Genomic DNA, 12,743 nt, shown 5'->3' with positions numbered 1-12,743 from the left:
ATGAGCCCGGTCAGGTCTTCAAAGTTTCGGTAGGGGAACATGTGGCAAATAGTGACCACAATTCTGTTAGCTTTAGGATAGTGATGGAAAAGGATGAGTGGTGTCCCAAGGGTAAGGTGTTGGATTGGGGGAAGGCTAACTTTAGTGGGATTAGGCAGAAATTGGCAGCTGTTGATTGGGAGAGGCTGTTTGAGGGTAAATCCACATCTGGCATGTGGGAGTCTTTTAAGGAACAGTTGTTAGGGCTACAGGACAGGCATGTGCCTGTTAAAAAGAAGGATAGGAAGGGTAGGATTCGAGAACCGTGGATAACCAGGGAAATTGAGGGATTGGTCAAAAAGAAAAGAGAGGCGTATGGTAGGTCCAGGCAGCTAAAAACGGAGGGAGCTCTGGAGGAGTACAAAGAAAGTAGGAAAGAACTCAAACGGGGAATTAGAAGAGCAAAAAGGGGTCACGAAATGTTCTTGGCAGACAGGATTAAGGAGAATCCCAAGGCATTTTATTCATACGTTAGGAACAAAAGGGTTGTCAGGGAAAAAATCGGACCTCTCAGGGACAAAAGTGGGGAATTATGCTTGGAGCCCAAACAAGTAGGGGAGATCCTAAATGAATACTTTGCGTCGGTATTCACAAAGGAGAGGGATGTGTTGACTGGGAGTGTCTCGGAGGGGAGTGTTGAACCGTTGGAGAAAATCTCCATTACAAAGGAGGAAATGTTAGGTTTGTTAGAGAATTTAAAGACTGACAAATCCCCAGGGCCTGATGGAATCTATCCAAGGCTGCTCAGGGAGACGAGAGATGAAATCGCTGGGCCTCTGACGCAAATCTTTGTCTCGTCACTGGACGCAGGTGAGGTCCCAGAGGATTGGAGGATAGCTAATGTGGTCCCGTTATTTAAGAAGGGTAGGAAGGATAACCCGGGTAATTATAGGCCGGTGAGCTTGACGTCCGTGGTGGGGAAGTTGTTGGAGAAGATTCTTAGAGATAGGATGTATGCGCATTTAGAAAGGAATAAACTCATTAACGATAGTCAGCATGGTTTTGTGAGAGGGAGGTCATGCCTCACTAACCTGGTGGAGTTTTTTGAAGAAGTGACCAAAATGGTTGACGAGGGAAGGGCCGTGGATGTCGTCTATATGGACTTTAGTAAAGCGTTTGACAAAGTCCCTCATGGTAGGCTGGTGAAAAAGGTTGGATCTCATGGGATAAAGGGGGAGGTGGCTAGATGGGTGGAGAACTGGTTTGGTCACAGAAGACAGAGGGTGGTAGTGGAAGGGTCTTTTTCCGGCTGGAGGCCTGTGACTAGTGGTGTTCCGCAGGGCTCTGTATTGGGACCTCTGCTGTTTGTGATTTATATAAACGATCTGGAAGAAGGTGTAACTGGGGTGATCAGTAAGTTTGCGGACGACACAAAATTGGCAGGACTTGCAGATAGTGAGGAGCTTTGTCAGAAGCTACAGAAGGATATAGATAGGCTGGAAATTTGGGCAAAGAAATGGCAGATGGAGTTCAATCCTGATAAATGCGAAGTGATGCATTTTGGTAGAAATAATGTAGGGAGGAGCTATATGATAAATGGCAGAACCATAAAGGGTGTAGATACGCAGAAGGACCTGGGTGTGCAAGTCCACAGATCCTTGAACCTGACGTCACAGGTGGAGAAGGCGGTGAAGAAAGCATATGGCATGCTTGCCTTTATAGGACGGGGCATAGAGTATAAAAGTTGGGGTCTGATGTTGCAGATGTATAGAACGTTGGTTCGGCTGCATCTGGAATACTGCGTCCAGTTCTGGTCGCCACACTACCAGAAGGACGTGGAGGCTTTGGAGAGAGTACAGAGGAGGTTTACCAGGATGTTACCTGGTATGGAGGGGCTTAGTTATGAGGAGAGATTGGGTAAACTGGGGTTGTTCTCCCTGGAAAGACGGAGGATGAGGGGAGACTTAATAGAGGTGTCTAAAATTATGAAAGGCATAGATAGGGTGAACGGTGGGAAGCTTTTCCCCAGGTCGGTGGTGACGTTCACGAGGGGTCATAGGTTCAAGGTGAAGGGGGGGAGGTTTAACATAGATATCAGACGGACATATTTTACACAGAGGGTGGTGGGGGCCTGGAATGCACTGCCAGGCAAGGTGGTGGAGGCGGACACACTGGGAACGTTTAAGACTTATCTAGACAGCCATATGAATGGAGTGGGAATGGAGGGATACAAAAGAATGGTCTAGTTTGGACCAGGGAGCGGCGCGGGCTTGGAGGGCCGAAGGGCCTGTTCCTGTGCTGTATTGTTCTTTGTTTCTTTGTTCTTTGTTCTTGACAATAAGTTGCAATGAGGAAATAAGAACCTTACAAATGGATCTAGATAGGTTAGGAGGGTGGGCCAAAGTGTGGCAGATGGAGTTTAATGTGGATAAGTGTGAGGTCATGCATTTTGGTTGGAAAAATGGGAAGGCGACTTATTATCTGAATGGGGACAGACTTCGGGGTGCTTCAGTGCAGAAGGATCTGGATGTCCTCATTCATGAGTCACAGAAAACTAGCATGCAGGTACAGCAGATAATAGAACATAGAACATAGAAAAGCTACAGCACAAACAGGCCCTTCGACCCACAAGTTGCGCCGAACATGTCCCTACCTACTAGGCTTACCTATAACCCTCTATCTTACTAACTTCCATGAACTTATCCAAAAGTCTCTTAAAAGACCCTATCGAATCTGCCTCCACCACCACTACCGGCAGCCGATTCCATGCACCCACCACCCTCTGAGGTGAAACACTTACCCCTAACATCTCCTCTGTACCTACTTCCCAGCACCCTAAACCTGTGACCTCTTGTGGCAACCATTTCAGCCCTGGGTAAAAGCCTCTGAGAATCCACTCTATCAATACCCCTCAACATCTTATACACCTCTATCAGATCACCCCTCATCCTTCGCCTCTCCAAGGAGAAAAGACCTAGCTCTCTCAACCTATCCTCATAAGGCATGCCACCTAATCCAGGCAACATCCTTGTAAATCTCCTCTGCACCCTTTCTATGGTTTCCACATCCTTTCTGTAATGAGGCGACCAGAACTGGGCACAGTACTCCAGGTGGGGTCTGACCAGGGTCCTATACAGCTGCAGCATTATCTCCCGATTTCTAAACTCAATTCCTCTATTGATGAAGGCCAGTATTCCATACGCCTTCTTAACCACAGCCTCCACCAGCGACGCTGCTTTGAGCGTCCTATGAACCCTGACCCCAAGATCCTTCTAACCTTCCGCACTGCCAAGCGTCTTACCCTTAATATTATATTCTTTCATCCTATTCGACCTGCCAAAATGAACCACCACACACTTATCTGGGTTGAAGTCCATCTGCCACTTCTCCGCCCAGTCTTGCATCTTATCTATGTCTCGTTGCAACTGCTGACATCACTCTACACTATCCACAACACCACCAACCTTTGTGTCATCAGCAAACTTGCCAACCCATCCTTCCACTTCCTCATCCGGGTCATTTATAAAAATCACAAAGAGCAAGGGTCCCAAAACAGATCCTTGGGGCACTCCACTGGAGACCGACCTAATAAAGAAAGTGAAAGGAATGTTGGCATTTATAGATAAAGAAATAGAATATAAAGGTAAGGCAGGATTGTAGCAACTATAGAAGGCATTGTGAGACCCCAACTGGAGTATTGTGCACAATATTTGGTCCCCTTATTTGAGGAAAGATATAGTGGCATTGGAGGCAGTTCAGAGGAAGTTGATTCCAGAGATGAAGAGAGATTGAACAGTTTAGGCCGACACTCTCTGGAATTTAGAAGAATGAGGGGAGATCAGATTGAGGTATACATGATGATAAAAGGTATGGATAAAGTAGACGTGGAGCAGATGCTTCCTCTTGTGGGACATTCTAGGACGAGAGGTCATAGTCTTAGGATACGGGGCAGCAAATTTAAAACAGAGTCGAGGAGAAACTATTTCTCCCAAAGGGTTGTGAATCTGTGGAATTCGCTACCCCGAAGTGCGGTGGATGCTGGGACAGTGAGTAAATTTAAGGAGGAGTTAGACAGATTTTTAATTGGTAATGGGTTGAAGGGTTATGGGGAGAAGGCAGGAAAATGGGAATGAGGAGCATATCATAGAACATAGAATATAGAACATTACAGCGCAGTACTGGCCCTTCGGCCCTCGATGTTGTGCCGACCAGTGGAACCAATCTAAAGCCCCTCTAATCTACACTATTCCAATATCATCCATATGTTTATCCAATAAATAATATCAGCTAGATCGAATGGTGGAGTGGACTCAATGGGCCGAATGGCCTAATCCTGCTCCTATATCTTATCAATTTATGAACTATGAACTTACATACACACTGAACCCTGAACAAAATAATGCTGGGGTTAATCTTTGAGTTAAGTTTAGATGTAGATTTAGGATTTTTTTGAGACCTTTATTGAAGTGAAGAGTTCACTTCGGGGGCAGGGAATGATAGCTTATACTTTAATAGATTCACCCAGGGACAGATCTTAACTGGGGTGATTATATGGCGTGGGTTTATTTGCTAATATAAGCAACAGTCACAATGCATCAGCCACTACACGGTCAGTAACTACTAAACACGTCACTTTCAGTCTTTACCCACGTGAAGTACACGCCCCAGCCAGAGTATTTGAATGCAGCGTGTACCAGGCCCTGCAAAGTGATGGCAATTTCATTTGCTTACTTTACATATTTGAAACTGCATGGGATGATTTTTTTCCCCCCCAGAGTTGGCTATGACTGGTCAAAATGTGCAAAAACACTCATTCTGTCAATAGAATATTCATGATTTATTAAAATAGTTTTTAACCATCAATAAAATGTATGAAGTCTCGCGGTGTAAAGTGATGAACTCGGAATACATCTTTCAAGGCATTCGTGACTCGCCTCAGAAAATTGATCAAAATGTTTTTTTGCTACATTAAAAATGTATCACATGTATAAGTAGAACAGTGTGCTACAATGAAGGAAAATAGGAGTTGAAAAAATGTTCCATTCAAGCGTATGTGTGACTCTTATCCACGAATACTTCTGCTGGCAAAGTGGGGAGTGGGGCAACTTTAAAATGCCTACACTGTATCCTTTCCTGCCAATACCCTTTATTCGAGAGACGAATGTGAAAGAATCGGTGAAGGTCCCTCCACGCATCTGCAAGTCCATTCACTGAAAACTAACATTGTGGCTGTCCCCCACTCCTCTATCAGTTCAGCGCTGCTGCAGCTCTGCACTCAATCCCTGTCCAGGCAGCCGGAACTTTGGATGGGGATACAGGACTGCCGTAAATTTACAACAAATAATTGAGAGTCAAACTTTGACCCTTCACCATCCTGTGAGACCCCGAGAGGGCTGGAGTGAGTGTCTGTGGGTGGCCCAGAATATAACACCGGCTACAAATAAAAGTCGGTCGCGCAACGGAAGGCAATTTGCTGCTGAAATTTGTAGCCTTTCATGTTGCCGCAGTCGCATCAAAGTAGGACGAAGGGAATTGCAAACAGCAGTAACGAGCAGCATCTGGATGTCTCTTTATTTTCCTATGGTTTTACTGCGTGGGGATTCTTAGAGAGGGAGAGAGATAAAAATGGTTTAATAAAGCAGACAACAAACTTAATCAAACTCGGGAAGTGGCTCTCCGCCCGGGGGGGGGGGGGGGAGTTGGAAGTTACCATCTGGTATTTCGGATCCTGAGAGCTGGACTCTCTCTGGTGACTGTCTCGGTCCTTGGTGTTAGTCAGAGGTGTGAGAAAGTGTCATAAAACCCAAATAGTGCCGGGCGATTCAAACAGGGCATCTCAAATTATTATTCAAACAGTGACAGAGAATATCAGTGAAACCTATCACCCTTAAAGTGTGGTGGGCAAGAGATACAAGATTCGCCAAAAAGTGAATTCCTCCCAAAAAAAAAGTTGTATCATTGTAATGTGAAGCGCGATTCTATTTTCTATAATGTGGACTTTAACCTGGTGTGAGATTTCTTACTATATTTTCTACACAGCGGTTAAGAAAAGTCAGACATCAGGAAATCGCATTTGACATATATGTTACATAATGAACATATAAAATATAATAATGTATCTATAACATGTCTAGCCGGCTGTGCAGTATTGGTAAAGATGCTGTAATTTGCTCAAAGACTTTAACACGGCCCGCCCACCCTGTTAATTGTTCACTTTGCCGCTGGAAATATCTGTTCCAAATCAAGTGCGTTCCCCGCTCGGCGGAAAATTGAAGTGAAGTTCAACAACAACAAAAAGGAAGACTTTCCCACCCCACTAAAAATAACAAATCAGGCAGAGGAGCGGGGCTGGGCAGGAGTGTGCAGTCCCCCCTCTCCCCCAGCACCCCCGCTTTGTCTGCTCTCGCCTCTCTGTGTATTCTTTCAAGTGGCCAGTTGAGGCGGGAATCCACGCCGGATATTTAGAGGAGCCGAAAGGAAAATCCAGAGAAAATATCGCTTCAATATCCCCCAAGATGGCCGCCAATGTGGGATCGATGTTTCAATATTGGAAGAAATTTGATCTACGGCGGCTGCAGGTTAGTGAGAAACCTCCACCTTTCACCGCCAGCCGAAAGGTGCGAATGGCTCCGGCGGGGGGCGAGGGGCTGAGCGGGGCTTTCGGCGGCGCTTTGGCCACAGGAAGATGTGCACAGCTTCCCCCCGATTGATAAGTATTAGGAATTGATCCCCCCCCCCCCCTTGCCTTTGTTCAGTTCAATCATCGATCAACACACAGCGCCAGGAACATGGAGCTGCCACCGCCACACTGGCCACTCAGAGCGGCTAGTGGCTGAGAGGCTACCCCCTCCTCACTCCACTCACAGCACAAAGTATAAGTCATCAGTGCAGTTTAGTGGGCGCTGTGACTTTATTATGTTTAGGGAAATAAGCTTTGTCTGAGAGAGAGAGAAGACAAAACCCGCACACATACACATATATAGGATGGAAATGGGTGATCATTCAGTCAGATACATGGGATTGTGGAGATCTCGCTGGCCACCAGCTCTGCTCCAGCCTCCTCTGTTTTGTATTTTGTGTATATATTTATTTTTGCCTCTTGGGTAACACAAGGTCGGCGTCTTTTTAACTCCTGAGACGTTTATTAACTTTCTCTTCCTCCCATTTCTTGCTGCCTCACACTTAAATGGATTCAGTGCCAGGCTAGTAATGTTGGTCCGGACTTGAATTTCCCGACTAGAAATTCGCTTTAATCTTAAAACTTCTGCGGCGGGTTAATTAGATAAGTTTTCTCTCTTCTTTCGTTAAAGCTGCTATTACCAAACATTTATTTTTTTGTGTGGCTGGACTGTGATGCCAAGGAGGAAACGGAGTGGAAGATGATTTTCTTTTCTTAAATACAGCAATCACTTAGATTTGACCCCAAATCCCCCCCTTCCCCCTGTCAGTGTTAGATCTTTTAAAGTGAATTTGCGACCTGAGCTGTTCCGGTTCCAGTGAGTGCAATTTCATGTCAGTTTCTCCGCTTGGCATCGCTGCTGCTGCTGGTGTTTTGGAAATATCCGCGGAATGGGATGGTGTGATTGTGTTTCGCTTCCTGATGTTTTGTAAACCAGCCTCTCGGAGACACGCCGGTATGATTGATGTTCTGTAACATGGGGAATGACAAGAACACTTCATAGGAATGAGAGGGGGGGGGGGGGATTTGCCCCCCTGGGGGAGCTGCTACCTGGACCCCCCCCCCCCCCCACACACACACACACAGGTTTTTATTTTTGGATGGTCCTGAACGACTTTTCGGGAGTGAGCCGCTGGATGGAGATGTGTGGCCTTTTGAATGTTTAATCTGAGGCTAGTTGTGGTCCCCCCGGCTTGTTTTGTTGCTGTGATGTTTGATTGGGGATGTTCTGAGCTCTGAACTGAGCAGCAGTGTCGCCTTGGCCAGGCCAGATCTGATGGCGCCGCCCCTCGACTGGGGATAGAAGGTGACCTTGCCAGTCTGCTGCCCTCCCTGAAAGCGAGCCTGTAAGCTTCCCAACAACTCATTCATTTGTCTGAGCTCATACATGTCTATCGAGAGACGTTGTTTGTTCAGGACAAGCGGGTGAACAGACACGATTGGTACGACCAGCATCCATTCGCACTATAGGTTTGAACCTGTGTTTAAGAGTTGCTGTTGGAATCAGATAGGTTTCTTCCCTCTCTCCCTCCCTCCCTCCCCTCTCTTCCTGAATCTGTGCAATTCAAATTCGGAAGTGAAGGATGAGGACGTTTGAAAAGTGAGAATGACAACATTTGAATGTCTGTCTCTCAAACTGCTTTCTCATTTGCAAGTAACTATTTTAGAATCTTGTCTTTCAGGAAAAGTATTTTTAGATTTTTCTCACTTGTGTGGCAAGCAAAGTTTTTCTTAAGTTTTGATTTTGGGGGTTTACTGTAGCAATTTTTTATGTTTTAAAGATTTGGAAGGAAGATAATTATTTCCTATTGAGCGGTGGCAAGTGGACAATACCACTGGTCTTTTAACTTTTAAATTACTGATCACTATTTTTCTGAAAACTGATTTTTTAAAAATTAAGGTCAAATTGGCTAATTTATTCATTATTTATTTGTAAGATTTTCATCCTTCCCTTCCTCTTTCTCTCCCAGCTTTCCCCAGCCTTTTCTGTGATATGCTTCAATTAGTTTTCAGTTAACTTCTGAAGCTGCCCATGTACCAGCCTAAAGGTGAGTGAGGAGAGGCATTTGGACCATTTGCAGCACCAGCAGTCGGGTCTGAGCCCGTCTTCATCTGATGTCCAGACACACACTCACTCACCTTTTTAAGCGGAGCTGTTTGGTAATGATCAGTACTGGGAACCTTGCTTGTCTTCCTTTTAACCTCTGCTTAACCAAAAGAAATTGAGCCAATTCTATTGAACCGACTTTGGCACAGGTTATGTTCAGCTAATGCTGGACAGATCAGGGATAAAGCATGGAATGTTCTTGATCTATATGATTCAGTTCTGCACTGGCGTTATCTTTAGCAACAGAGTTACTGCTGAGGACATGAGATACTGTATCTAAAAAGAAATACATTGTCCAAAGTGTAACTATTGGTGGTTTTGACTGAGTTGATCAACAACATTTCATTCTCAAAGCACAATAGATTTTGTACAGGAAATGTGGACCAGGATTGAACTACAGAAGTGCATCTGATCTGTTTATTTGTCTGAATTGCACAAAGAAATTTTAGCATGAAGCAGGTCTCTGTCTCCCAGTCCTCTACACACATTGCCATCTGGTAATCACATTGAATAGCAGGGGGTTTCTTTGGCCCACAGTATCTTCCTTGTAAAGGTTTAAAATAACTGTTGTAATTTGCTACTGGAGTATCACTGTCAGTGACACACAACACATTGATAAGCCATTCACTGTTCAAACTGATCTGTGCCATTTCTGATGACACTGTGATTTTTGTTTTAACGTTTGTAGCTTAGTGGAACTGAGAATACTTCAAGTAGTTTTTTTTAATGAGTGGAGAAATATGATTTGACAAATTGCACAGTATTAATTAAACAGGTCAAATTTTTTCATTGATCAGGGAAGTCAGTGAAAAATGAATGGAAATGGCTTTTTTGTGTCTCAACTTTTCTGTAACTCCCTTGACTGGTGATTGATGGTTTACCACATAAATGATAACAAAGCCAGAGTATAGGTTGGGTGCAGAGAAGGAAATAGCTTTGCCTGAAAAGATTGACGGAATCAATTTGACAAGAGAAATTGTGACATTACTGAGACAGATTACCGTTGTGTGGAGAAGGTTAGTCTTCCTACCTCTCTAACCTCGATCTACTAATGTGTGTAAATGGGATTCATTTGAAAATGAAAACTTTAAAATCTATTGTTTATTGATTAACTTTGTTTGGGGAGAGCTCCCAATTTCTGGAGGGAATATACTTGTTAACAATTGGCCTGTTTCTGTGCCGTATATTCTATGAAATGCTTTTTCAAATATAAAATTTCTATTTTACACAAGGGGGAAAAAAGGACACATGAGAATCATAGAATCCCTACAGTGCAGAAGGAGGCCATTCGGCCCATCGAGTCTGCACTGACTCTCCGACAGAGCATTTCACCCAGGTCCTAACCCCATAATCCCACATAATTACCCCACTAATCTCCCTAACCTACACATCTTGGGACACTAAGGGGCAATTTAGCATAGCCAATCCATCTAATCTCCACATCTTTGGAGTGCAGGAGGAAACCCACACAGACACTGGGAGAATGTGAAAACTCCACACATGATGTAAGCCTCCCCACCCATCCCTGTTATATGAAAGGGTGGGTTGTTGCTCAGGAGTAGGAGCCAAGGGAGTTTGAATCGATTGGAGGATACCAGAGGTGATACATTGGTGGTGGTGTGCATTAGAAAATTTGTCCTTTATTTTTGCGATCTCTGCTACTTAATAAGGGTCCTGTTATAGTGCGAGGTATCACAACGAGGAAGCCTTGCATCACAACTTTTATTTATTGAAGGAAAGATTAATCTATGTACAAATGAGCTCACTGCAGGCACCGGTCTAGTTCCACCAACTCCAGGTTCCCTCCTACCAGAGCCCACACCCTAACATCCGATAGGTGCTGGTTCACATGATTCCTCTTGATAGGCCCCAGGAGGGTTACATGACCTACGAACACCCGCCTCTTGAAGGGGCCAAGCTTCCACAGGTCCTGTGTGAAATGACATATGGTCATTGCAGCTCAGTTCATGTGGACACAGACCATGGTCCACAACTTACCACCTTTAGTTAGTGGCAAAATGACAATCAGAGAGGCCGCACAAATTGCATGGGAAATGAATATGTCAAACCCATGTGACAGTGGTGCTCTTTTAAAAAAAAAATGCAATTGAAACATCGCAAAGGTTTCACACAATGACTTTGGAACTTCAGAAACTGTTCAATTCTGATTAAGGCACACCTTTAAGACAGAATAGAGGGAGCTTTATTCTGCATCAGAAAGTGCTGTAGCTGACTTGAGAGCACTTATTGCTATCACTGGGTCTCTGAAGTGGAAAGATGTGCTATTCATCAGCACTAAAGATCATTCCCTCCTTTGTCTAAAAATAACTTGCATAAAATAAAACAGCCAGTGCATTTGATATAAAAACAGAAAATTAAGTTTGGGCAGCATCTGCGGAGAGAGGAAAAGAGTTGATGTTCAAGTCGATGACCTTTTAGGAAGAGGTAGAGGTGTAATAGGGTTTAAACAAATGAAAGTGGGGGTGGAAGGGGATGGAGTGGAAGACCGGAGAGATTAAAAGACAAAAAGAGTTGTTGGTTCAGGGTCAAAGGATGTGAACAAAATGTATACGGAGATGTGAATGGTACAATCCTGAACAGCAAAGGTTTTTTTTTTAAACAAGAGGAAAAAGCCAAGACCAAAGAAACAAAATGCAGAGGTCATGATCTAAAATTGTTAAACTCAGTGTTGTGATCTTTGAAAGATGAGGTGCTGTTCAGTGAGTTAGTGTTGAGCTTCATTAGAACACTATAGGAGGCTTGAGTTTTAAGAAGAAGTCAAAATGGGAGCAAGTTGGAGAATGAAAGTTACAGGTGACCAGAAACTCGGAATCACATTCCTGGACTGAGAGGAGGTGTTTCGCAAAGTGGTCATCCAGTTTGCATTTGGGTCTCCCCAATGTAGAGGAGACCACATTGTGAGCAGTGAATGCAGTACCCTCTAAATTGAAAAAAAGTGCAAGTAACTTGTTGCTTCACCTTTGAAGGAGTGTTCAGGACCTTGGATTGTGAGAAGGGAGGAGGTAAAAGGCCACCTTTTCCTGTTGTTTTGTATGGGGAAGGGCAAGATATCAGGGGTCACTGAGGACTGGACCAGGCATCACGGAGGCAATAGTCTCTTTTGAGTGCTGAGAAAGGAAGATGTGTTAGATGGTGATGTAACGCTGTAGGGTGGTGAAAATCTGGTGGGTGGAAGGTGAGAAGAAGGGGAACCCAGTTGTGGTTGGGAGCAGGAAGGGAAGGGGAGAAAACGGAATAACTACAGCTACGGGCTCTGTCAACCATATTTGGACAGAATCTTCAGTTGCGGTAAAAGCAAGACTAAGTGGAAGAGGATTAAAGTTGGAGTCAATGTTTTTCTGTTTAATCTGTATAATGAAAGGATAATTTCAAAAGAAGACTTTAACTTTTATGTTATTTATATGAACTAAATATGCATTATGGAATGAGGGGCAATAATGTCTATTAGATTATTAAACTAGATCAAACAAATTGTAAGCTTGCTGCAGTGTGTATATAACAGCTATTTTTAGTGCTTGTAGGTTTGTTAAGTTTTTTTGGGGGGATGGCAAGTAATTTACAAAACAGGTTGGAGTTGGCTCTCTGGTCTGCAGTGGCGGAAGAGAAAGTCATTGTTTGTGTCTCTGTGTGTCTCGGTTTTGTAGTCTTTGCACGGTTGGGGAAGGAAATAAGTAGCAAGAGAATGAACTTGAATTTATATAGTTCTCAAAGACATCCCAAAGGGCTTTATGGATGGTGAGGTATTTCTGAAATGCGGTAGCACTGTAGTAATGTAAGAAGTGCAAATCTCACAAACAGCAATGAAAACAATCAACACCTGAAAAGGATCTGATTGTTTGAGGGAAAACATTTACAAGAACCAATGGAAAGACCACTCTTGCTTTTTAAATAGTGTAATGAGACCTTCTACACCCACCTGAGAGGGCAGGTGGTGCCTCACCTTAGAGACAGCAGCTT

At 44.1% G+C, this 12,743-nt stretch overlaps 1 protein-coding gene across 3 annotated transcripts in view; it reads left to right on the top strand.

Moving 5' to 3' along the window:
* The first annotated feature begins 5,900 nt into the window (after positions 1 to 5,900).
* cux2b (cut-like homeobox 2b) overlaps positions 5,901 to 12,743 on the top strand; it is a 350,318-nt gene continuing 343,475 nt past the window's right edge. For 2 of the 3 annotated variants that reach the window (XM_078227452.1, XM_078227450.1), the window contains exon 1: positions 5,901 to 6,557. In XM_078227452.1, coding sequence (XP_078083578.1) covers positions 6,495 to 6,557 — 63 coding nt within the window. In that variant the 5' untranslated portion in view covers positions 5,901 to 6,494. The remainder of the gene's footprint in view (positions 6,558 to 12,743) is intronic. The other variant, XM_078227451.1, reaches the window with a different exon arrangement.

The sequence above is a fragment of the Mustelus asterias genome, chromosome 13 (assembly GCF_964213995.1).
Source record: "Mustelus asterias chromosome 13, sMusAst1.hap1.1, whole genome shotgun sequence".
NCBI lineage: Eukaryota > Metazoa > Chordata > Chondrichthyes > Carcharhiniformes > Triakidae > Mustelus > Mustelus asterias.
Note: the sequence above shows the minus strand (reverse complement) of the source record. Positions and strands in the feature narration are given on the sequence as shown.